Source organism: Haliotis rubra, unplaced genomic scaffold, assembly GCF_003918875.1.
Source record: "Haliotis rubra isolate DU_JTF1 unplaced genomic scaffold, ASM391887v1 Scf325, whole genome shotgun sequence".
NCBI classification, from domain to species: Eukaryota; Metazoa; Mollusca; class Gastropoda; order Lepetellida; family Haliotidae; genus Haliotis; species Haliotis rubra.
The window spans coordinates 340,190-366,213 of record NW_025766997.1 but is presented as its reverse complement, the minus strand read 5'-3'; the positions used below and the strand labels follow the sequence as shown (position 1 = coordinate 366,213).

Below are 26,024 nucleotides of genomic sequence, written 5' to 3'. Positions count from 1 at the left end.
GGTGACTCTTTCAGACATTTTCCAATCATATACGCTATCTATGTTCGCCCACATCCCGGACACGAGGCGAGGACAACATTTAATCGACTCGGGCTGACAGATAAGATTATGACCAGAGTGTGGTTAAAACAGATGATAGTAGAATGGATTTCTTTTGTTCATTTGTTAAGTTCAGTGTTCTGTCGCAACTGTTGACCGACTCTTTTCGAGAAACAATTTCAAGGACTCGGGGTCACATGTAAGGTATGTTGAAGGGATGTTTGTTGTGTAATATTAGTCTTTATTACTCGCCCGTGGAAGATACTGCAGTGTAATATGTTACGGTAATATTACACTAGTGTAATATCGCTAGACCTATGACGCCATAATGGTTTACAGTTATGACGTCACAATGTTAATACCTCTGTCACAATGGCATTAGGCCTTGCTAGACTCGCGGGAAGCTGAGAGTCATCACATCGTAGGCAGTTTCTATCAATTTATGTTTCTATACTAATAAACAGAATACTAAACTCGCTTCAGTGAAATACCATTTATATTAAACTCGTGAAAGATTGAGTATCAAACTCGCTTTCTCTCGTTTGATACCAAATCATTAACTCGTTTAATAAAAATTGTATTACACGGAAGGTCGTTTAATATCTCTATATAGATATGTTCCCATCACTGTGATTGGTCTTCCCGCTAAATGCCGGGGTGGTCAGTCATTAAAGGTGTCGTCTTTCGTTTTGCAGATCTGCCTCCATTAGTCGTGCCAGGATTCCATTATCGTAGATTCGAGTCCCGGTTCGCTTGTGTTGCTAGGTTTGTCAGCACCATAACCGTGGATTTCGTCAACGTATTAAATAGGGGTGGGTATTGCAGAGAATATTCATATTGCGATATATTGCGATGCGAAAGCATGTATTGCGATATGCATTGCAATATATTGCATGAAGTATTTTTAAACAAAAAACTACTTATAATCGAGTTAATGCTTGATTTATAGAGCAAAAACACAACAAAATCACTATGCTTGATTAAGCTTTAATAACAAATTTTAATCATGATAAAATAAAAATGTGAATAATATTTGGCTCAAATGAAACAAGAAAATATCCGAAGATTTCCGAGTGTTACGACGTTTTCCGAATGCATGTCAAAATACCGGTTTTCGATCAGCGTATCGCAATACGTATCGTTTTCATGTCTGAACCGGTAAATACCGGTAAACCGGTTATATTGCCTAGCGCTAGTATTAAACATCTGAGACCAGCATCGCTTTGGAAATTACTTCCTCAACAAGCTGCCATTCCTTGATGTGACGGAAATACTGTTCACAAAGGGAGTTAAATAAACTATATGAGTAAACAGGGCATGAATTTGGGTTTACGCCGCCTTTATCAGTATTCTGACGTCGGGGGGACTCCAAGAATGAGCTTCACCTACTGTAACCTTGTAAGGAGTCGAATCCGAGTCCTTGGTATTATAGGACACTCATCATAATTGCACCTCTTCCAAAATAACTGTTGTCTTTTCTAATCAAGTATCACAAGCAGAGCAAATCTGGAATTCGTATTCACGATATAATGTGTGAGGACCGCAATGCTGCACAACAATAGCGGAGGACTAGTCCTCCCTTCCCGAATGCCAACCGGGACATACGGCCTTCAGTCACTGACCTAGACTGTCTCACATTCTAAACCTTAATTGTCCAAAATTCGTTCTTGAATCCGTTTGTTGGTATACAAACTTTTCACTATTTATTTCATTACATTTGGTTCAGCAGAAGGCATGTCTGTGAGCGTGATAGAGCCTCGTTTGTATGACGCCTTTTATTCGAAGTAAAAGGAATTATTAGACGTACCATAACAGAGATGCCATTCCCAAAGTGTTGCAAATAGTAGTTTCAAGGATCAAGGTTGGTAGTTTGACCATAAAATTAGCAGTCAACTAAATACTTAAAATCATTATGGATTCTGAGAAAGATAATATGACACTAATCAAGTGTGAAGCTTAAATTTCACATACCTTCAACGGCAGATTTTCAAGTTATAAGCATTTCATTTCTTCTTGTCATCTCTCTTTGGCGAAAATGTATTTAATCGACGAAATTATATGTTCTTGTCTATATATCCAAATTTTAATGAATTTTTTCAGATTTCGTAGAATTTCTAGTGCAATCGTATTGGTGTAGTTTGATGCTAAAATTCGTAGACTCCGATAAAAGCGTCACGGTTCGCACCTCTGCGTATCCGCTCACACATGTAGTATAGAACACACTCCCTTTCACAGCAGAATGGAAACTTTCACTTGCGAAACAGGGTTTCACGATTCACAAAGCGTTCGTAGCTCTACGTCATTCGTAATCCTATGATAAACTATAGAGTTACGATAGCTCGTAACGCTACGAATGCTTTGTGGATCGGAATCGAACCCGGGCCTTCGGCGTGACGAGCGAACGCTTTAACCACTATGCTACTCCCACCGTCTCCTCTCCCACATTAGGGCTGTGGGGTAGCCTAGTGGTTAAAGCGTTCGCTCGTCACGCCGAAGACCCGGGTTCAATTCCGCACATGGGTACAATGTGTGAAGCCCATTTCTGGTGTCCACCGCTGTGATATTGCGGGAATATTGCTAAAAGCGGCGTAAAACCAAACTCACTCACTCAGTCACTCTCCCACATTAAGCTGATATAATTGGAATAGTATTCAAAAGGGCGTTCACCTCAACTCACACAGTCACTGCTTTTAACCAGTAAAATTGTGATAACTAATACAAAGCAATAATGAAAAGGACAAATATTTTCATGCATAACGCGGTTACACTGTACTCTAGCCCATAGCTATATAACGTGACTAGATTGTGTACATTGTTATAAAAACCCATCGTCGCCATGCCTTCGTTCTCCGGCCTAGATTAGTTGGTTATCATGTATCTAACGTCTGACATTATGTCAAATGCCGAAATGTTATCGTTGCGTAACTCTTTTCAAATTATTCGCCGACCTCCTTGTTGTATGGGATAGAGTGTCTGTCTGCGGGCGGGCGGTTCGATGCTCATGGTTAATACCCCGTCATACCAAAAGACGCTGAAACATTGTACTTAATAGTTGTTATTGGACACCGAGAGTTTCAATAAAAACACCAGTAGGTAAGAATGTACATCGAGGCCACACTGGCCGAGAACAATGAAGGTTCTATGTAACAGTATGAACAATGAAGGTTGTATGCGTCAACAAATGAATACCTGCGCATGTGCAGCTTCTGCTGTAAGTGACTCACGTACCTGTGACAGAACAGCTACAGTCTTTGCCTCCTGAAAATAAATCAAGAAAAAACAAAATTATTTGTTTTCGAAGATTAATTGTGATCACGTGGTTACAATCAGGATCAGGGTGGTAAGTCATGGGACTGCGGTAGCTATATTTAGCAGCGTAAGAGCCAGCAAAGACTGAAGGAAATTGATTTCTGTGGGTGAGTGAGTGAGTTGGGTTTCACGCCGCTATGAGCAATATTCCAGCAATAGCACGGCGTGGGACTCCAGACTGACTGAGTTTGGTTTTACGCCGCTTTTAGCAATATTCCAGCAATATCACGGCGGGGGACACCAGAAATGGGCTTCACTCATTGTACCCATGTGGGGATTCGAACCCGGGTCTTCGGCTTGACGAGCCAACGCTTTAACCACTAGACCGCCCCACCACCCCACCACCCCCGGGGGACACCAGAAATGGGCTTCACACATTGTACCCATGTTGGGAACTATCATTCAGAGAGAGAGAGGCGACGTCACAATATGACTGACTTTTGCATTAACCCAGTAGTGAAACTGAAAACAAACAAACTTCAGTTTATGCTGTAAACTATATCCACAGGCAATCCATCCATCCATCCATCCACCCATCAGTCCGTCCGTCCATACAGACAGACAGACATACAGACAGACATACAGACATAAATACATAGTACACATACATATACTGACTGAGTTTGGTTTTACACCGCTGTTAGCAATATTCCAGCAACATCACGGCGGGAGACACCAGAAATGGGCTTCACACATTGTACCCATGTGGGGATTCGAACCCGGGTCTTCGGCGTGACGAGCGAACGCTTTAACCACTAGGCTACCCCACCGCCCCATACATACATATACAGTGAGTGCATGTTTAATTAGGTGCATCATTAAAAAACTGTCCCTAAACATGTAACTATGCACACAAGATTTCATCCCACGCTTTCACTGTCTTATCTAGCTGTGAAATCATCTTTTTTATAGAGCTATGCTTCTTTATGAGTTTTCGCTCGGTCTTTGAAAGACAGACCCTTCTGGATTAACATACAAACCAATGTTATTAATACTAATTATATGTCGAAAGACACCGCATGATACGATTTACTTCGATGAGTATCTGCTCTAAAAATAAAAAGAACAAAAGGTTAACACTTACTGAAAGTCATCAGTTCTTTATCCCTTTGGTATCTTTGGCAATTCCATCAGGCGTCCGTGGTATTTCAATGTCGGAGCTGAATCCTCCTTCCACCGAAGTAGAATCACGCATGCTAGGTTCGACTTATTTCTGTGATACCCGTATTTGTGAAGACAATTATGAGACGGGCAAATAATCGCTCTTTGTATCCCGCATCACGCTGTACATGCAAATTATGACTATCTGTCACAGCAAATTTTCGTCACTGGGAAAATTTTCTTGAGGTAACGGCTTTTTATGATAGAATACCCATCAACGCGAAATAGTTCCTTTGATAAAGATATGGTTTCCTGTTAGTCAGACTGGATGTTAATTATCTGACAGTATAGACAAATGAGTTTTCCAGTTACACCCACTCACTACATCTTTCAGTCTGTGCCTACTGTCACCCCTCGCTCTCGCCGATGGAACCAGCATATCCATTATCCACGCAACCACGCGCTTATTCATCCATCTACCCGTTTATGTATCCTCGCCCTAACACGTATTGACCCATCTACCAACTTACTTATCAACCAACTCACACATTCATTTAATCTATCTATGAACTCATATCTTTCATCTACCCACTTACGAATCTATTTATTCATTTATCTTTCCACTTTTAACTAATCTATTCATCTACACACTTATCCACCATATAGTCACCCATGCACAGTTTATTCATCCATGCACTAATCTGTCCATCCACAGGGACACACGACATATCTCCTACTATTTATTCATCCATCCATCTTTTCATCTACCCCATCTATCCCTCCATCCACTCAATACCTAATCAATCAAATCACCTATCCTTCACTCAACTCATATACCTATCAATCAAATCACTTAACGTTCCATCCACGAATACATCTATCAATCTAATCACCTATCCTTCACTCAACTTACACATCTTTCAATCAAATCACTTATCCTTCAATCCACCCACATATCGGTCCATCAAATCACTCATCCTTCCATCCACCCACATATCGGTCCATCAAATCACTTATCCTTCCATCCACCCACATATCCGTCCATTAAATCACTCATCCTTCCATCCACCCACATATCGGTCCATCAAATCACTCATCCTTCCATCCACCCACATATCGGTCCATCAAATCACTCATCCTTCAATCCACCCACATATCGGTCCATCAAATCACTCATCCTTCCATCCACCCACATATCGGTCCATCAAATCACTCATCCTTCCATCCACCCACATATCGGTCCATCAAATCACTCATCCTTCAATCCACCCACATATCGGTCCATCAAATCACTTATCCTTCCATCCACCCACATATCGGTCCATCAAATCACTCATCCTTCCATCCACCCACATATCGGTCCATCAAATCACTCATCCTTCAATCCACCCACATATCGGTCCATCAAATCACTCATCCTTCCATCCACCCACATATCGGTCCATCAAATCACTTATCCTTCCATCCGCACAGATATCGGTCCATCAAATCACTCATCCTTCCATCCACCCACATATCGGTCCATCAAATCACTCATCCTTCCATCCACCCACATATCGGTCCATCAAATCACTCATCATTCAATCCACACACATATCGGTCCATCAAATCACTCATCCTTCAATCCACCCACATATCGGTCCATCAAATCACTCATCCTTCCATCCACACACATATCGGTCCATCAAATCACTCATCCTTCCATCCACCCACATATCGGTCCATCAAATCACTCATCCTTCCATCCGCACAGATATCGGTCCATCAAATCACTTATCCTTCAATCCACACACATATCGGTCCATCAAATCACTTATCCTTCCATCCACCCACATATCGGTCCATCAAATCACTCATCCTTCAATCCACCCACATATCGGTCCATCAAATCACTTATCCTTCCATCCACACAGATATCCCACAAATCACTCATCCTTCCATCCACCCACATATCGGTCCATCCACCCACATATCGGTCCATCAAATCACTCATCCTTCCATCCACCCACATATCGGTCCATCAAATCACTCATCCTTCAATCCGCACAGATATCATTTATTCTACGATCCACCCACATATGGTAAATCAAATCACTTATACCCCCTTTCCCTCGTATATCTATCCCTCTTGCCCTTCCACCCATATCGACTTATCTAATCACCCCTCAATAAAACCAACCAACCAACCAACCCCTCCCCGTCCTCGCGTCTACACAAGATGTTTTCTATGCATGAGTCACAACATATGTTTACTTCATCTGACACTCAGACAACCCTTGTTTGATATTCAGTACGTGGCATGTGCACGTAAACATGCCAGAACGTTTAACGAGCTCTTTTTGTATCCCTATTTGACCCGCGCGTGGCTGTTCCCGTTTCTGGACAGACAGACCCAGAAAGTGGCTGGATCTCGACAGGAACTCGTTCTACGGCCGCTCCCCAAAGCTCATTGTAATACCGGGATTTGTCCAGAAAGGAGGCCACGTAAATCGAGGTCAACATGCAGTGTGTATCTGCGTGATCCACTGGGCAGTTCTCGCGAGACAAAACTTGATACATCTGGACTAAATCGCCATATGTCAATGGTCAGTAAGTTGTATTTTACCGATAGTACATTCACCATATCAGTTGTATGATCCCAGGGAGTTGAGATTGATAATACGATGTGCCCGTGAGATTTACATCCAATGATCGAGGGGAAAAAATAACACCGCCTTGAGCATGTACTAGCTGCGTGAATATGTGCGCTATATAAATATATAATAATAATAACACAGAGAAGAATTATGAGCTATTTAATAATTATGTATTTCCTAAATACTGAGACCATTTTCAACATTAACTTTTCAGAAATCTTTACATTGATTTTCTTTGTTAAAATGAGGGGTATGTGAGGTTGATAATTTTCTGGCATCAGTACCCCTTTCTGGCATCAGTACCCCTTTCTGGCATCAGTAACCCTTTCTGGCATCAGTACCCCTTTCTGGCATTAGTACCCCTTTCTGGCATCAGTAACCCTATCTGGCATCAGTAACCCTATCTGGCATCAGTAACTGGCATCAGTAACCCTTAACCCTTTCTGGCATCAGTAACCCTTTCTGGCATCAGTAACCCTTTCTGGCATCAGTAACCCTTTCTGGCATCAGTAACCCTCGTGCGGATCTGTTGAGTAAACTGGGCCAAAGTATGCGCGTCGACAATAGACGAGGATACGGTATAATCGAGATTATCTCTTCGAGTTGTCACCGTTATCTTCTTCACTGTGTATACGCCACAGAGAGACAATAACACCTGAATTAATGATAATATTCAAGATTAAAGTTTTATATAATTTAATGCAATGCGGGTTATGCCCTCGCTGAAATGAAACTTACTCGCGATCGGGTCGCAATTAGTTGTTAAATTGATGAGCAGTGAAGAGAAATTTTCATTCATTCATTCGCAATCGATTCGACCTGCTAACCCTTTTTTGATATCGTGATATAGTGGGAATGTTGCTAAAACCAACACTCACTAATACGGATTAACAACATTATGCATGACATGAATAATTAAGATGCATAGTGTGGCTCGCCGTATTGAACGTCAAGTTAATCTCACTTAGACACATTATTGCTGATATTATTATCAATGTGCGCATCTACTGTGTCACGTGACACGTGACACGTGACACGTGACACGTGATGTCATCGCTGTTTGATCTCGATTTCTCACATATAGTGAGGGTACAACAAACAGCGTGTTACTGTGTGTTGAGGACTTGCTGGATAATGCCGTAAGTGAAGCCTAGATACATTTCTACCCCCTTTAACTCGATACTACATTTTAGACGAATTACATTTAGGATACGACGGACCATATGCGCACTGTATCTGGTATCGATACTATCCCTGATTCGCAACACCGAGAGTTAATCTATTTGAGTTTTATTCGGGTTAACAAAGTTGATAAAAGTTTGATCTGGAAAATCGTTAGATTAAATCATATATGTTTTGACCTGAGTATTAAACAGTGATATTATATCTAAGTTTTCAAATTCAAACTTATCCTATTGTAATTGTAAAATCGTACCCGAACCACGTGAATGCTGATATTGATCACTGAAAGTAAAGATTTTTGAAGAAGTAGTAGTAAGTGCATGAGTGAGTGAGTTTTAAGCTTCTTTTAGCAATAGCCTGCAATATCGCAACTGGGGACACCAGACATTGGCTTCACACGTTGTATCTAAGCAAAAACTTGAACTCGGGTCTTCGGCCGACGAGCGAACGCATTAACCTTTGGGCTACCGTACCGCCTAAGAGTGAGTGAGTGAATATGGTTTTACGCCGCATTTAGCAATATTCCAGCAATATCACGACGGGCAGAAATGGGCTTCACACTTTGTACCCATGTGGGGAATCGAACCCGGGTCTTCGGCGTGACGAGCGAACGCTTTAACCACTAGGCTACCCCACCGCCCCCGTACCGCCTAAGAACAAGTAACACGTACGAGGAGATAGGCCAAGGTTATCCCTTGGTATTACTTATTGACCTCTCACGCCCTATACCACAGGGTTCCAGTGTGTGGTCAAGATTAGATTGTCATATTCGCATGGTGGGATTGTTAAAGGATGCCGCGTTAAGCAACAAACGAACGCTGCCATTTAAATGGTATGTTATGGATTACACTTTCCCATTAAAGTACACATTCTTGATCGGATGGGAATCAAATTAAAAATGTACAAGATTCAGAGAAAGTGTAACCCTAAATGTAACATATGTTACACCCGACCATTGCGAAAAAGGACATTGTGTATTCCGAACACTGACATTGTCGGGAGAATCGGTTAATGCAGGTGGATGCTGTAGAACAGGATATCTGTATCCTTTTCGACAACAACAAATATTCAGTGATTTATTTATACAATGTTCATCAATAACGCGTCTTTTTTCGACCAATGGAATCACTTTCGGCACATCACTCAGATTATTCTCTCGTGTGAATTCTCAAAACGTGACACTGAGAATATATCAAACACTTTTATCAACAATGAAGACATTTTCAAAAGCCTTAGGTAGCTGGATAATTAGTGAAGATATACTTCTTCTATACACGGACGTGCTAAATCAGGAACCGTGGTCACGCGAGGCCAGCGTTATGCCCCTGAGAATAAACAATAATGTTTAACTTTCCATTTAGAATTAGAAGTTTCCGGCGTCGTTTTGTATGATAGCTAATCGCATGGACACGATCCCCGGAAAGTTCAAATAACTGTATCGTCACATCTGGGTTTACTACCTCTCTAGATGTTATTCTGTGTTTATTCTTACCCGTGTACGTAGGTGGTACGTTACACTGTGACTCAGCGTTAATCGTGTCACATGCTATACATCAGGTTATATATTATGTTGCTTAAACTACAATTGTGTAGATACACAATCTTGTGATGCGATAAATGTATCTCGCGAATTTTTTCAAGTGGTATTTTTTACATTCTGAAAAAGTTGATAGTACAATATATATTTTCAGTTTTGTATATGTGAGATATAATTATGTAACACATGCAATAGTCATTGTTAGAATATATATTTACGCGGGAAATGTTTGAAGCATAACGAATTAGTTGGTATGGTATTTTGGCTTCATATGACATAAATAATAATAATAATTACATATCTCGTGGAACAGCTTTTTTCAAGCTTGGTGTGTCCAAGTGACTGTTTCATGTCGTCTTTACTTTTCGCCAGACGTTTTCACATTTTCTTTTTATTCAGGAGAGAACGGACAGACGGACAGCCAGAAAGACGAGCAGACCAACACTGGTTGATCCGTGATCAAGGTACAGTGAAGATTGGGATTAGAACTGGTCTTGTATGAGGCGACTAAAGGGGTCGTGTGGTCAGGCTCTCTGACTTGACTGATGCATGTGATCCCAGCTGGAAGATCGATGCTGATGATATCAATCACTGGATTGTCTGGTCAGGCTCGATTATTTACATACCACCGTCATACAGCTGTATGGATGGGACGATTCACCGATACATCGATACATCGTAATACATTTAAGTTTTCAAAACAGTTTTATCTTAAAAATGTTAAAGTACTTATTTAGATAAAAATACGCAAGTATGATAGAGTAACTTACTTGTTTATTACAATAGTGTTATTGTTATACACAAATACCTTGAAATAAATCACTTTAAATCATTAATACTGTGCCATTCTTTCAAGGTGTATATATGTATCACAGGTAAAATATCGCGATACGTATCGTATCGTGACATAGTGTATCGTATTATATTCGTATAACTGGAGTATTGCTGAGTGTGGCGTTAAGTACAAACAGACAAACAACCTTGTTTGATGTATTAACATCCATTGGTTTTAAACCTTCCCTACATCTCAGATCGATGCTCATGCTGTTGATCACTGGGTTGTCTGGTCCAGACTCGATTATTTACAGACCGCCGACATATAGCTGGAATAGTGCTGAGTGCGGCTTAAAACTAAATGCGTCACTCACTCACATAGCATGTATTAGTTTTCATCGTTGTGCAAAGCGGAATGTTTCAGGTGAAAAGGACACCTTCAATTATCAAGGCACATTGACGATACAACTATAATGCTTATAATCAGAATATGTGAATGTTTACAAAGTGGGTACGCGTCACTAACCAGTACGACACCTGGAGGATATGTCGATACCATGCTGATTCTATACAGTGAAGTGTGTGGGGGCGTGGTTACGTAACATCGGTATCAACAACACAGGAGATTTATCGTTGGTTATACAGACCACAATAGGTATATTTCAACTGGGATGGGCTGGGTCTTTGTTTGATTCGCTTAGTGAGTCTCGATTTATATTTGTGACGGTTGACAGGTACAGAATCACTGAACACGCTCTGTTGCTTTAAGGAAACACGTGTACTCCGGCTTACATTTACCACGTGGGTAACAGTTGAGGGTGGGAGGTGATGTCACATTCACAGGTGTATAAATATCCGCCTATCATCGAATCTTGTTTTATCGCCCAGATTTGGTCCAGCCAGTACAATTTACTCGTGTTTTCTTTCATATAGAGATTGACGGCGATAATGATATACAGCGGTCTGAAGCTACGCCCCCACAAGTTCGCTGTATATCAAGTGGGAACCCATTGAAAACACACTCCATAACTTGTCCCTTGCAGTCCAAACATACAATGGAACTCATTTCAAGCATCACGTTGGCGTTTGGAGTTCTCGGATTCAGTGCACTGGTCGCAAAGTGGACGCTGTCCAGAAGGAAGTTATCGCTACCCCCAGGGCCAACCCTCCTGACTGTTATACGAGATCTCTACAAAGCTGGTTTTTCGAATTCAGCCCATACTCAGTTTGAACAATGGGCTAGACGATATGGCGAATTGTTCTGTGTGTCGATCCCCGGACAGACCATTATTGTTATCAACTCCGTGCGAGTCATCCGCGAGTTGTTCTCCGGTACCTACAAAACTATCACCAATGACCGACCTCCTAGCTTTGTGGGCAAGTATGTGTTTCGAGGCTGCGGTATCACCTTCTCAAGTGCTGGAAAATATTGGAGAAAACTCAGGCAACTATTTCACTCGTCGGTAAACATGCATGTGGACGGGGGCATGAAGATTGAAAACACTCTTAGGTCCGAAATGAAGGTGACTCTCGGCGAGTTGAACATTCAAGCTGAATCTGGCACTGTGCAGCTGCATGAGATCATTTCCGATTATCTAATGAACGTCCTTCATATTCTTGTGAGTATGTTTGGATTTATCGCCATATTGATGACGTTTCTTTAAAACTAATTGTCCTCATATATATATGATATATATTGTATACGGGCGGCGGGAAAGCCTAGTGGTTAAAGCGCACGCTCGTCACGCCGAAGCCCCCGGTTCGATTCCGCACATGGGTAAAGTGTGTGATACCCATTTCTGGTGTCCCCCGCTGTGATATTTAGGGAATATTGCTAAAGGTGGCGTAAAACTAAACTCACTCACTCACTATAGTTTTTTATGCTTCTGTCGAGGGTAATACGGTCTGATGTACGCCTCTTTGTAGTAGTGTCACCCAACCGGTATAACACTACTACACAGATGCGTACATTAGACCGTATTTTACATGAAGGTATAAATATTCATTCTAGTACAATGTCATTCATGCAGTGTCACCAGAAATACTGTTGTTATGATGGCCTTGATTTAGCTCTCCTGGTTCTCGTTACGGCTGGTGTCCCGCCGCCGCGATATTGCTGGAATATTGCTGAAAGCGGCGTAAAACTAAACTCACTCACGCACTCTCGTTATGGGTTTTGAACGCCGTCTGTTGGCCCGACCGTTAGCACTGTACCTCTTCTAATCTACAGAACTAATCATTACTATTTTCATATGACAAGGTCAACATGCTCCAGGTTATACTATTTACACATTTTGAAAACACTCCCAATGGCCTAAGTAACAGTTTGTGATAAGCCCAGCTTTCCCGTTAAACTCTTCTCTGCAGTACCTGGGTGAGGTGAGGTGAAATTGGGTTTAACGTCGTGCTTGAGAATATTTCGCTCATATGACGACGTGCATGCGTGTGTATGGGTATGTGCGGCTGCTTGTACTAGCCCAGACTGAAGCTGGTTTTATAGTGCTAGTCTCACTGAGATACCATGCCGCAGTGAAGCATGAATACCCCACTCAGACACATTATACTGACTCCGAGCCGACCAGTCCTTGTTGTACCCATTAATGCCGAGCGCAAGGCAGGGACCAACAAGTACCATATTTTAACGTCTTTTGGTATGACGCGGTCGGGGATCGAACCCGCGACCTTCCGCTCTCCGGGCGGACGCTCTAACCACTACACCACGGAGGCGCACCTATTAGTACCTATTGCTTATGTTTCGGACGATGTTCATGAGAATCTCTTCTCAGATGACCTCATGTTCAGAAAATGGTGTTTATTGTCAGTTAAATATCCAGTTTTGTCTACCATATACGTATTGTGCTTTAAATATACTACCCATCAAAAGTTTAGACTCACTAGTGTAAATGTAGCCACTTACTTCAGTCAACTGATCTTAACTAGATTTTGCTAAATATTCCATAATATTTAAAGGTACTGTAAAAACATGCACTGATGTATTGTAAAACAAATTCGTTACGTCGAAAAAATAATTTTCGTGAGTTCAATAAATCATGAATCTCAGTGAAAATTGGCGAATTCTTAACAAAACTGTACCAAAACACCAAAACGCAGCTGTTCACATGCACAATATTTGCACATGCTTTTCAGAAAATTGATGCATGATCCTCGTGCAATTCATCTGTATAATGTTTGCGGATGGTTCCCCTAAGTTAGTGGAGAAATTCATCTTCGATGTAACCGTATATATCCATAACATTATAGTGAGTGCTTTATGTGAGTCTAAACTTTTGATGGGTAGTATGTTTACATTTTCTAAAACGACAAGGTATCCACTTTTGAAATAAGCATGGTGAAATATTGCTAAAAGCGGCGTAAAACCACACTCACTCGCTCATTTTCGGCAAATTCCTGGATTCATTCGTAGTTCGCGCAATCTCAAATTACTCGCCCTTGATGTTTGTTAAAATTTCACCAACCCGTCAGACAGCCAGACATGAAAGAGTACATGGGTAAGGGTGGAACACGTACCGCTGTGCTACGGCCATCGAACCTGGGTTGAAACTCGCATTCTGACTCTTTTTGAAACCGAATAGTTTTGAAAGCTGGCTTATACAATTCAAGGACGGGGAATCCGAGATCGCGATAGATCCAGAGGGTAGTGTAGGTTACCCGAAATGCGAGCTCTCAAGATATAGAGGTACCAGTTAACAACGTTTCAGTGAATACAATAACATTAAGTGCAATCAGATAGAACTCAACTCCATTCATCCTCGAGATAGCCATCTATTGTTGTGTATGTTGAACCCCACATTTTCCACTTTGATTGTTGTGTTGGTCCCACCCACATGTTCCAGTTTGATTGTTGTGTATGTCACACCCACATGTACAGTTTCATTGTTGTGTATGTCACACCCACATGTACAGTTTGATTGTTGTGTATGTCCCACCCACATGTACAGTTTGATTGTTGTGTTTGTCCCACCCATGTACGTACAGTTTGATTGTTGTGTTTGTCCCACCCACATGTACAGTTTGATTGTTGTGTTTGTCCCACCCACATGTACAGTTTGATTGTTGTGTTTGTCCCACCCACATGTACAGTTTGATTGTTGTGTTTGTCCCACCCACATGTACAGTTTGATTGTTGTGTTTGTCCCACCCACATGTACAGTTTGATTGTTGTGTTTGTCCCACCCACATGTTCCAGTTTGATTGTTGTGTTTGTCCCACCACACATGTTCCACATGTACAGTTTGATTGTTGTGTTTGTCCCCCCCACATGTACAGTTTGATTGTTGTGTTTGTCCCACCCACATGTACAGTTTGATTGTTGTGTTTGTCCCACCCACATGTACAGTTTGATTGTTGTGTTTGTCCCACCCACATGTACAGTTTGATTGTTGTGTTTGTCCCACCCTCATGTACAGTTTGATTGTTGTGTTTGTCCCACCCACATGTACAGTTTTGTGTTTGTCCCACCCACATGTATTTGATTGTTGTGTTTGTCCCACCCACATGTACAGTTTGATTGTTGTGTTTGTCCCACCCATGTACATTTGATTGTTGTGATTGTTGTGTTTTGTCCCACCCACATGTACAGTTTGATTGTTGTGTTTGTCCCACCCACATGTACAGTTTGATTGTTGTGTTTGTCCCACCCACATGTACAGTTTGATTGTTGTGTTTGTCCCACCCACATGTACAGTTTGATTGTTGTGTTTGTCCACCCACATGTACAGTTTGATTGTTGTGTTTGTCTCATGTACAGTTTGATTGTTGTGTTTGTCCCACCCACATGTATGTACAGTTTTTGATTGTTGTGTTTGTCCCACCACATCACATGTACAGTTTGATTGTTGTGTTTGTCCCACCCACATGTACAGTTTGATTGTTGTGTTTGTCCCACCCACATGTACAGTTTGATTGTTGTGTTTGTCCCACCCTCATGTACAGTTTGATTGTTGTGTTTGTCTTGATTGTTGTGTTTGTCCCACCCACATGTACAGTTTGATTGTTGTGTTTGTCCCACCCTCACATGTACAGTTTGATTGTTGTGTTTGTCCCACCCACATGTACAGTTTGATTGTTGTGTTTGTCCCACCCACATGTACAGTTTTGATTGTTGTGTTTGTCCCACCCACATGTACAGTTTGATTGTTGTGTTTGTCCCACCCTCATGTACAGTTTGATTGTTGTGTTTGTCCCACCCACATGTACAGTTTGATTGTTGTGTTGTGTCCCACCCACATGTACATGTACAGTTTGATTGTTGTGTTTGTCCCAATCTCTCATGTTCAGTTTGATTGTTGTGTTTGTCCCACCCACATGTACAGTTTGATTGTTGTGTTTGTCCCACCCACATGTACAGTTTGATTGTACAGTTGTTGTTTGTCCCCACCCACATGTACAGTTTGATTGTTGTGTTTGTCCCACCACATGTACAGTTTGATTGTTGTGTTTGTCCCACCCACATGTACAGTTTGATTGTTGTGTTTGTCCCACCCTCATGTACAGTTTGATTGTTGTGTTTGTCCCACCCTCATGTTTTGATTGTTGTGTTTGTCCCACCCACATGTACAGTTTGATTGTTGTGTTTGTCCCACCCACATGTACAGTTTGATTGTTGTGTTTGTCCCACCCACATGTACAGTTTGATTGTTGTGTTTGTCCCACCCACATGTACAGTTTGATTGTTGTGTTTGTCCCACCCACATGTACAGTTTGATTGTTGTGTTTGTCCCACCCACATGTACAGTTTGATTGTTGTGTTTGTCCCACCCACATGTACAGTTTGATTGTTGTGTTTGTCCCACCCACATGTACAGTTTGATTGTTGTGTTTGTCCCACCCACATGTACAGTTTGATTGTTGTGTATGTCCCACCCACATACAGTTTGATTGTGTCCCACCCTCATGTACCAGTTTGATTGTTGTGTTTGTCCCACCCACATGTACAGTTTGATTGTTGTGTTTGTCCCACCCATGTTCCCAGTACAGTTTGATTGTTGTTGTGTTGTCCCACCCACATGTACAGTTTGATTGTTGTGTTTGTCCCACCCACATGTACAGTTTGATTGTTGTGTTTGTCCCACCCATGTACAGTTTGTACATTGTTGTGTGTTGTCCCACCCTCATGTACAGTTTGATTGTTGTGTTTGTCCCACCTTCACATGTACAGTTTGATTGTTGTGTTTGTCCACCCACATGTACAGTTTGATTGTTGTGTTTGTCCCACCCACATGTACAGTTTGATTGTTGTGTTTGTCCCACCCACATGTACAGTTTGATTGTTGTGTTTGTCCCACCCACATGTACAGTTTGATTGTTGTGTTTGTCCCACCCACATGTACAGTTTTGATTGTTGTGTTTGTCCCACCCACATGTACAGTTTGATTGTTGTGTTTGTCCCACCCACATGTACAGTTTGATTGTTGTGTTTGTCCCACCCACATCATGTTGTTGTGTTTGTCCAGTTTGATTGTTGTGTTTGTCCCACCCACATGTTCCAGTTTGATTGTTGTGTTCGTCCCACCCTCATGTTCCAGTTTGATTGTTGTGTTTGCCCCTCCCACATGTACAGTTTGATTGTTGTGTTTACCCCTCCCACATGTACAGTTTGATTGTTGTGTATGTCCCACCCTCATGCACAGTTTGATTGTTGTGTTTGTCCCACCCACATGTACAGTTTGATTGTTGTGTATGTCCCACCTTCATGTACAGTTTGATTGTTGTGTTTGTCCCACCCTCATGTACAGTTTTATTGTTGAGTTTGTCCCACCCACATGTACATTTTGATTGTTGTGTTTGTCTCACACACATGTACAGTTTGATTGTTGTGTTTGTTCCACCCACATGTACAGTTTGATTGTTGTGTTTGTCTCACACACATGTACAGTTTGATTGTTGTGTATGTCCCACCCACATGTACAGTTTGATTGTTGTGTTTGTCCCACCCACATGTACAGTTTGATTGTTGTGTATGTCCCACCCTCATGTTCCAGTTTGATTGTTGTGTTTGTCCCACCCACATGTTCCAGTTTGATTGTTGTGTTCGTCCCACACTCATGTTCCAGTTTGATTGTTGTGTTTGCCCCTCCCACATGTACAGTTTGATTGTTGTGTTTACCCCTCCCACATGTACAGTTTGATTGTTGTGTATGTCCCACCCTCATGTACAGTTTGATTGTTGTGTTTGTCCCACCCTCATGTACAGTTTTATTGTTGAGTTTGTCCCACCCACATGTACATTTTGATTGTTGTGTTTGTCTCACACACATGTACAGTTTGATTGTTGTGTTTGTCCCACCCTCATGTACAGTTTGATTGTTGTGTTTGTCCCACCCACATGTACAGTTTGATTGTTGTGTTTGTCCCACCCTCATGTACAGTTTGATTGTTGTGTCTGTCCCACCCACATGTACAGTTTGATTGTTGTGTTTGGCCCACCCTCATGTACAGTTTGATTGTTTTGTATGTCCCACCCACATGTACAGTTTGATTGTTGTGTGTAGAAACGTTCTATAAGTTAACTACATGGCGTCCTGTAAGGTGCAGCCATGTAGAATAATACATTAACATTATGTGTTCCTTATATTTGTTAAAAAAGGTACTCTCTGAAATATAAATATAATGGTTTTGGGTGTTTAAGTGCTTATTACGTGATTGAAATAGGTAGTTTTAACAAATATTTAAACAAGAAAAAATTGTGTCCAGGGACACGGATGCCCCCGCTGCTGTAGGAAGAGTTCACACATTCAGGGTCCCACTGAAGTACTTGAAAACACTAATAAACAATGTGTTGAGGGGGCAGATAACACAACCCATTATCATATAAAGATCAATAATTGAACAAAATTCACGTACAAGTTCAATAAACATCTATGCAACTATGACATGCACACCTTTCAAAACCCAATGAAACACACGTATAAGCTTAATCAATTCTGTTGAGCAGTTTTTGTGGGGAAGTGGATAGACCTAATCCCCTATTTCACTGTCATCAGAGAGAAATTTATCTAAGTTCAATTGTCTCTAAACTTACAAAGAAATAATAAAATACAAAAACAAAATATGAGATGCACACCATTAGAGTCCCAAGAAAGCTCATGTATAAGTTCATTGAATTCCACAGAGCGTTTTTTGTGGAGAAGTGGATAGAGTACATTCCCTGTTTCGTGCGGACGGACGGACGGACAGACGTACGGACGGACACGGAGGGTAACCCTATATGCCCCCAGCCTTATATGGTGGGGGTATAACAACTATATTTTGCCCAACTGGGCCTTTTAATTTGGTCATCTAATCATTATACAAAATACCATTTTCAGGTAAAAATAACATATATGTGCATATTAACAACAAATTTAGAAACATGTTATAACTTACGTCACAATTTCCTCTCCTGTAAACTCATCTATATTCGGATGATTTTACAAAAAATGTTTAAAACAAAAGTTGGAAAAAACGATAGCCATAGAATACCTAACAATGAAATTTTAGTTGTGTTCAAACTACGAAATAAACGCCAAAAACCGTTTTATTTCTATTTCCGTGAGTCCTTTAATCCGGACCGGATTTATGACGTAATCCGGATTTATGAAGTTTATGTGTAAAAGGTTTTAATTCGTGTACGACGATGACATTAATGCATGTCTATCTAACATCCTTGATAACCTCGTCCTGTCACTGAATCTATGTCAAAGTACTGTTACGCACAAGGGTCAACCGCCTACAACGACCCAGTTGGATAATTTTGGAACTGTTGTTGTTGCAACAGTTCCAAAATTATCCAACTGGGTCGTTGTAGGCGGTTGACCCTTTGTGTAATAGTATGTAATAAATCTGTTCAAGCTGCCTTCTATATTTTTCACAGAGGAAATAGATGGCAGCTTGAACAGATTTACATTACAGTATTATAATATTTTGTATTATCTGTTGATAAGCTTAGCTTAACCAATGATAAAAAGCCTTGCTTAACTATGTGCACACAATATTTATTCAGCTGATCAAAGCCGTTGATTTGCCAAGCCGACCGTTTGGCATATAAATATTGCGTTGGCGTTGGCGTTAGCAGGGGCGGTGGAGGTGGCGGTGGAGGTGGCGGTATAGCCAGGGGATTTCAATGGATGGAAATCCGTTCTGGATGTTTTATAACCACGTTGGTGTTAAAAACCAGGGTGCACTATAAACCGACTTAATTTTAAAGGCCATTTATGCCACGGGTGAGTGAGTGAGTATGGTTCTACGCCACTTTTAGCAATATTCCAGCAATATCACGGCGGGGACACCAGAAATGGGCTTCACACAGAGTGCCCATGTGGGGAATCGAAACAGGGTCTTCGGCGTTACGAGCGATCGCTTTAACCACTAGGCTACCCCACCGCCCACGTAAACATAGCTGAAAGACATGACCATACGATAATAGTTTATGACAGACACTTCTGTAGTACTGGTTAGGTCCCAGTCGTCAGAGGCACTGCTGTTCTATGTGCAGAATTGTCTCCCTTGGATCGTACGACCATATTTTCGAACCCCAGATTCACCCTGATCGTAATACCTTTGTTTGACAGCAACATATGGTAGTTTTCTAACTTTAATTCACAATGCGCTTTCCTGCAATGTGAATCTTACAAGCGACTGAAATGCTGTCTCTGACCATACTTTTGTTGCCGTTTAGCTGACTGGTGAACGCCCCTTGCCTGGCAGTGACAACATCGCCATCATGAGAGAGATGGACGACCTCCTCAACAGGTCCTTGGGCATCGATCAAGAGTCCGTTCTGACCAATCTACCCTTTCTCCGGCATCTCCCAAACAGCTATGGCCGTCGCTGGAAAAGGATTGAGGCGACCAGGGCCAAGCTTACCAAACTGTTCTTCACCGACTATAAGGTAGGAACAGATAGAAATTATCCTCTGAGTAACTGACCACACTACAGGAAGAATAATAACTGTTTGAACCCGAGATGTTACTTAAATACACAAGCCTACATTAAACATATATATGTTACGGGGAATGTGTGAAATCAGGGATTTCATGTAATCCTTAAAAGAGTCAGTGATTTCGTGAAATCACTGTGACCCCCAGGGATTTCATGTATTCTCCAAATCTCAAGGGATGTAAGGAAGTTACTGAAGTATTGGCCTCTCCCCACACACAGACACAACACACACTCTTCCCCTAAGGTACGATGTTTGAAGCGTATCTCTAGTGCCCCCTTCTGTCTCAAAACTGGAATGTTGATAGCATGTACATGCATCCTCTAACTCATTTGAATCCACTGTACGAGAGGGGCGTGTAAGCAACAGTTCATTACGTGTTTAGGTGAACTTCCGGTCCGGAGATGGTGTCTTAGATAGGTTTCTGGAAGAGGCCTCCAAAGAAGACTCCCCGGTGACGAAAGATGACGTCCTTGCCCTCATCTTCGAACTGGTGGCTGCCGGTAGGTGTTACGATGTACTTGCGTCAGTTGCATGCACACTGGAATGGTTTTACACAATTTTGGTTTCTTTTGATTTATGTCGCCGTCAGCGATGTTGCAGCTTTATCGCGGGTAATGGAGTATGGACCACTCGTCCCAGCTTGTGATATCATAAACACATCTTCGAGTTACGAGGATTGAATGTGTGTAGGGTACGTGGTGTCTATGTCCACCCTGTATACTTATCTTACTTTGTGTACTTCCTGTAGGGTACGTGGTGTCTATATCCACCCTGTGTACTTATCTTACTTTGTGTACTTCCTGAAGGGTACGTGGTGTCTATATCCACCCTACATACTTATCTTACTTTGTGTACTTCTTGTAGGGTACGTCGTGTCTATATCCACCCTCCATACTTATCTTACTTTGTGTACTTCCTGTAGGGTACTCGGTGTCTATATCCACCCTGCACACTTATCGTACTTTGTGTACTTCCTGTAGGGTACGTGGTGTCTATATCCACCCTGCATACTTATCTTACTTTGGGTACTTCCTGTAGGGTACGTGGTGTCTATTTCCACCCTGCATACTTATCTTACTATTTACTTACTGTAGGGTACGTGGTGTCTATATCCTCCCTCTATACTTATCTTACTGTATGAACTTCGTGTGGGGTACGTGGTGTCTATATCCACCCTGTATACTTATCTTACTTTGTGTACTTCCTGTAGGGTACGTAGTGTCTATATCCACCCTGTATACTTATCTTACTTTGGGTACCTCCTGCAGGGTACGTAATGTCTATATCCATCCTGTATACTTACCTTATTTTGCGTACTTCCTGTAGGGTACGTGGTGTCTACATCCACCCTGCATACTTACCTTACTTTGTGTACTTCCTGTAGGGTACGTAGTGTCTATATCCACCCTGTATACTTATCTTACTATTTACTTCCTGTAGGGTACGTGGTGTCTATATCCACCCTGCATACTTATCTTACTATTTACTTCCTGTAGGGTACGTGGTGTCTATATCCACCCTGTATACTTATCTTACTTTGTGTACTTCCTGTAGGGTACGTAGTGTCTATATCCACCCTGTATACTTATCTTACTTTGGGTACCTCCTGCAGGGTACGTAGTGTCTATATCCATCCTGTATACTTACCCTCCTTTGTGTACTTCCTGTAGGGTACGTGGTGTCTATATCCACCCTGTATACTTACCTTATTTTGCGTACTTCCTGTAGGGTACGTGGTGTCTATATCCACCCTGCATACTTACCTTACTTTGTGTACTTCCTGTGGGGTACGCGGTGTCTATATCCACCCTGCATACTTATTTTATTTGGGGGGGGGGGAGGGGCGGGGGGTAGCCTAGTGGTTAAAGCGTTGGCTCGTCACGCCGAAGACCCGGGTTCGAATCCCAACATGGGTACAATGTGTGAAGCCCATTTTTGGTGTCCCCCGCCGTGATGTTGCTGGAATATTGCTAAAAGCGGCGTAAAACCAAACTCAGTCAGTCTTACTTTGGGTACCTCCTGCAGGGTACGTGGTGTCTATATCCACCCTGTATACTTATCTTACTTTGGGTACCTCCTGTAGGGTACGTGGTGTCTATATCCACCCTGAATACTTATCTTACTTTGGGTACCTCCTGCAGGGTACGTGACGTCCAAGTCCACCCTGCTTGGTATGATGCTGATGATCCTCCACAGACCGGACATCCAGCAGAAGCTTCAGAAGGAGATCAGCGAGGCCATTGGGGACAGGGTACCTAGTCTGAAAGACCATATGAACACGCCTTACTTTGATGCCTTTTTATTTGAAATGATGCGATACACGAGCCAGCTCCCTTTGGGGTTACCACACATGATCAGAGAAGAGATCGAATACAATGGATGCCGTATCCCAGAAAAGTCTATGGTAAGCATGGTGTATGGTTCCTCACATAAATGACCTATTTCTTTCGCTTGAATATTGCTAAAGCGGTGTAAAATCAAACTCACAAACTATACTAGCTCTGTCAAGTCAAACATTAACTTAAATATTGCTGCTGTCGTCTTTTAATGGGGGTTGTAGGGTAGCCGATAGGTTAAAGCGTTCTCTCGACCCGGGTTCGATTCCCCACATGGGTTTTATGTGTGAAGCCTATTTCTGGTGTCCCCCGCCGTGATATAGCTGGAATATTGTTAAAAGCGTCGTGAAACTAAACCCACTCGTCTTTCAATACAATTCAGCAAATGCTAAACTAATAATAGTTTTAATGAATATGACTGAAATACTGCCTATGTAACTCACTCACTCACTATCACAAATGATGGTCCTCTGTGGTTTTAGCTCCTACCGAACCTGTACTATATGAACCATGATCCCACCCAGTGGAAGGAGCCATGGCAGTTCCGTCCAGAGAGGTTCCTGGAAGAAGATGGGAGCCTCGTCAGTCCTCTTAATGATGCCAGACAAAAGTAAATCCTAAACGTCCTCACCAGAAAAAAAAGTCTTGATTTGTTTGCTTAAACAGAATCAGTTATGCGTAAAAAAATAGTTCTGAAAAGTGTATGAATGGGACTTTAGGTGTTCAGAAAAAGGGTTAGCATGTACTGTTGCATTTGTACCGAAGGTTACCTGCACAATAAACCTTGAAAACTCACTCACTCACTCATATTTCTAATACAGAAATAATTGAAAAATAATATTGAAAAAAGTATATGTTCAAATTAAGACGATTGAACCTTTTAACTAGCAGGTGTCAGGATAATATTTTGCATGTTTTGATAAAAGCATCATTTGTTCCAGGTTTGTGCAGTTCGGGATAGGGAAGCGCAGCTGTCCAGGACAGAACTTTGCTCGGTCACGAATCTTCATGTTCATTGCTTCGATTTTTCAAGAATTTGACATATTACCCCCCGACGACGAACCCCTCCCGTCCTGCAACCCCGCCACCTGGGAACCCGGCCTCATTCTGATGCCAAAGTACGTGCGTTGTAAAGTACGCCGTAGGCAAACTGTACCTGCGCAAACAGAATGATCAGTTTCCTTCCTTCCGGTTCGTCTATTCTCACGAAGTCTCCACGGACTCAAAACGCACTCAGCAATATTCCAGCTATATGGCAACGTTCTGTAAATAATCGAGTCTGGACCAGACAATCCAATGATCAACAGCATGAGCATCGATCTACGCAATTGGGAGCCTGCGAGCCTGATCACCCGATCCCGTTAGTCGCCTCTTACGACAAGAATGGGTTGCTGAAGATCAATTCTAACCCGGATCTTCTCGGGTTCCCGTCATGATGTCACCCTCAGACACGCTTGTTTCACTATTGGCCATTATGGTAATTTCATATTCTTCTAGAATCACTCTAGAATCCACTTCATTGAAATTCTTTATGACATTAACTGTTGCCGTGATACAATTTTAGACTGTGAGTGTTTCCGTGTTTCCGTGTCCTTATCAAAGATACCTTGAATAACACGCCTTAATGTTTTTTAACACATTCGTCATCACTCACCCCTTTCCGTAACTTCAACGAAGGCTTGTACGAGTGGGTTACGAACATTTGTACACATGTCATCACATGATTTTGTCTGTTTTATAGATTATGCTTATGTATTGTTTGTTATCATCGAGTGTGTGTATTGGAAAAGTATGTTTGTGTCTGCCAATTATTCATTCTCTCCATTCAGCCAGTATTCATCAGCTTTTAAAATGCGCACAAGAAAGTTTATATACGCATTTACATATAAGTCAAATAAAACAAATTGCGAACTAACAAAAGTTATAAAAAATTTATCTGAATGATTATTAATGTATTGAAATGTCCGTTACAAACCTAAGTATGGCAACCGTCATTGTCACGTGGTTATGTCGCCCTGCGAGATGTACAGTTAAACCTGTTTTGATTGGTTTCCGCTTTAACCTTTGTTCTAATTTGTTCTGTCAATGTGTTATAATCTTTGTCTTGATCGGTTGATCACTGTGGCGCTCAGCTACGTTTATTACCCATACGAAAACGTTGTGGCTGCGAACGAAATCTGTTGTCGACTCGGACTCGGACTAAGTTTAGAGTTATCGTTCCTGACAAGGACACTGACGTGAACCAAAACTAGGTCACAGTGCGTTTCAACAAAATGTTGACAAAAATTCATAATTGTGTATCGTCTTCTTAAAAAAAAAATTCACCAACCCTGCGTTTTATTGTTCCCTTGCAGATTTTCACTGTTTTATGTTAAAATAGATTGACAGGATTTTGCTGTTTTGTATCCAACAACAGTCACCCACTTTCTGACACGAGTAGGCTAGATCGACACAGTTGCGATCTACGACTAAATATTGAATATGTGATTGTACTCGTTGAAAATGAACTTAAACTTTACAATGGGGTGTGGTTAATAAAATCGCCATCAAAGGAATTTGGAAACTGTTTAATTGCGTTGTTTTTCATATCGTTTTATACAGCACTATATTGTGGTTCGAATGCGATTCCATTTAACTTGAGCAGTTTGGTTTCATTTGCGCATTAATACAGATTACCTGATTTAGTTGTAAACACTTACATAAGAAGATGCGGCTTTGATTTCATAAATGCTTCATGTTTCATGGTTTAATTACAGAATGGGTGATAAATAGAATAACCCACGAGGTACGAGTGATTGCGGGAAACCTTAATTTAACTCGGGACATATTTCCCGTAATCACTCGTACCTCGTGGGCTATTCTCCAAATCTTTCGATACAGAAAGACAAAGTTTGGATACCCTCTCCGGTGCCATTGTTAACAAGTTATGACACATAATTGGAAATAAAATATTGTTGAAAATGACGTTTTTATGGTGTTCCTGCTTAGGTATAGACAAATGGAGGCATGATCACTTTAATCATTGATAACTGAAAACTGATAACATGGTAACATACGTTTCTACCTGCATACTCTAAACTTTATACACAACACAACTCATCACATTTGAGTGAGTGAGCTAGATGATTTATTTGAACAATGTTGCAGTTACATTACAACACACAGGGGTT

General features: G+C 41.5%; 1 protein-coding gene across 2 annotated transcripts; it reads left to right on the top strand.

Annotated features, from left to right (window-relative positions):
* The first annotated feature begins 127 nt into the window (after positions 1-127).
* On the top strand, positions 128-25,818 carry LOC124283921 (farnesoate epoxidase-like). Of its 2 annotated transcripts, none has more exons than XM_046719958.1 (8): positions 128-243; positions 10,204-10,268; positions 11,512-12,197; positions 20,255-20,467; positions 20,901-21,018; positions 22,660-22,922; positions 23,337-23,464; positions 23,796-25,818. In XM_046719958.1, the coding sequence occupies exons 3-8, from the start codon at positions 11,634-11,636 to the stop codon at positions 24,025-24,027; spliced, it is 1,518 nt and encodes a 505-aa protein (XP_046575914.1). In that variant the 5' UTR covers positions 128-243; positions 10,204-10,268; positions 11,512-11,633; the 3' UTR covers positions 24,028-25,818. The 2 variants fall into 2 exon arrangements, with proteins under 2 accessions (XP_046575914.1, XP_046575913.1); XM_046719957.1 differs by lacking the exon at positions 128-243 and adding an exon at positions 6,927-7,034.
* Positions 25,819-26,024: the final 206 nt, after the last annotated feature.

Bases quoted from the DNA above. Each gene is read 5' to 3' on its own strand.
- LOC124283921 (XM_046719958.1), top strand. From the start codon at position 11,634: ATGGAACTCATTTCAAGCATCACGTTGGCGTTTGGAGTTCTCGGATTC. The intron at 22,923-23,336 runs GTAAGCATGGTG...CTGTGGTTTTAG, and splicing joins GTATCCCAGAAAAGTCTATG to CTCCTACCGAACCTGTACTA. The intron at 23,465-23,795 runs GTAAATCCTAAA...CATTTGTTCCAG, and splicing joins CTTAATGATGCCAGACAAAA to GTTTGTGCAGTTCGGGATAG.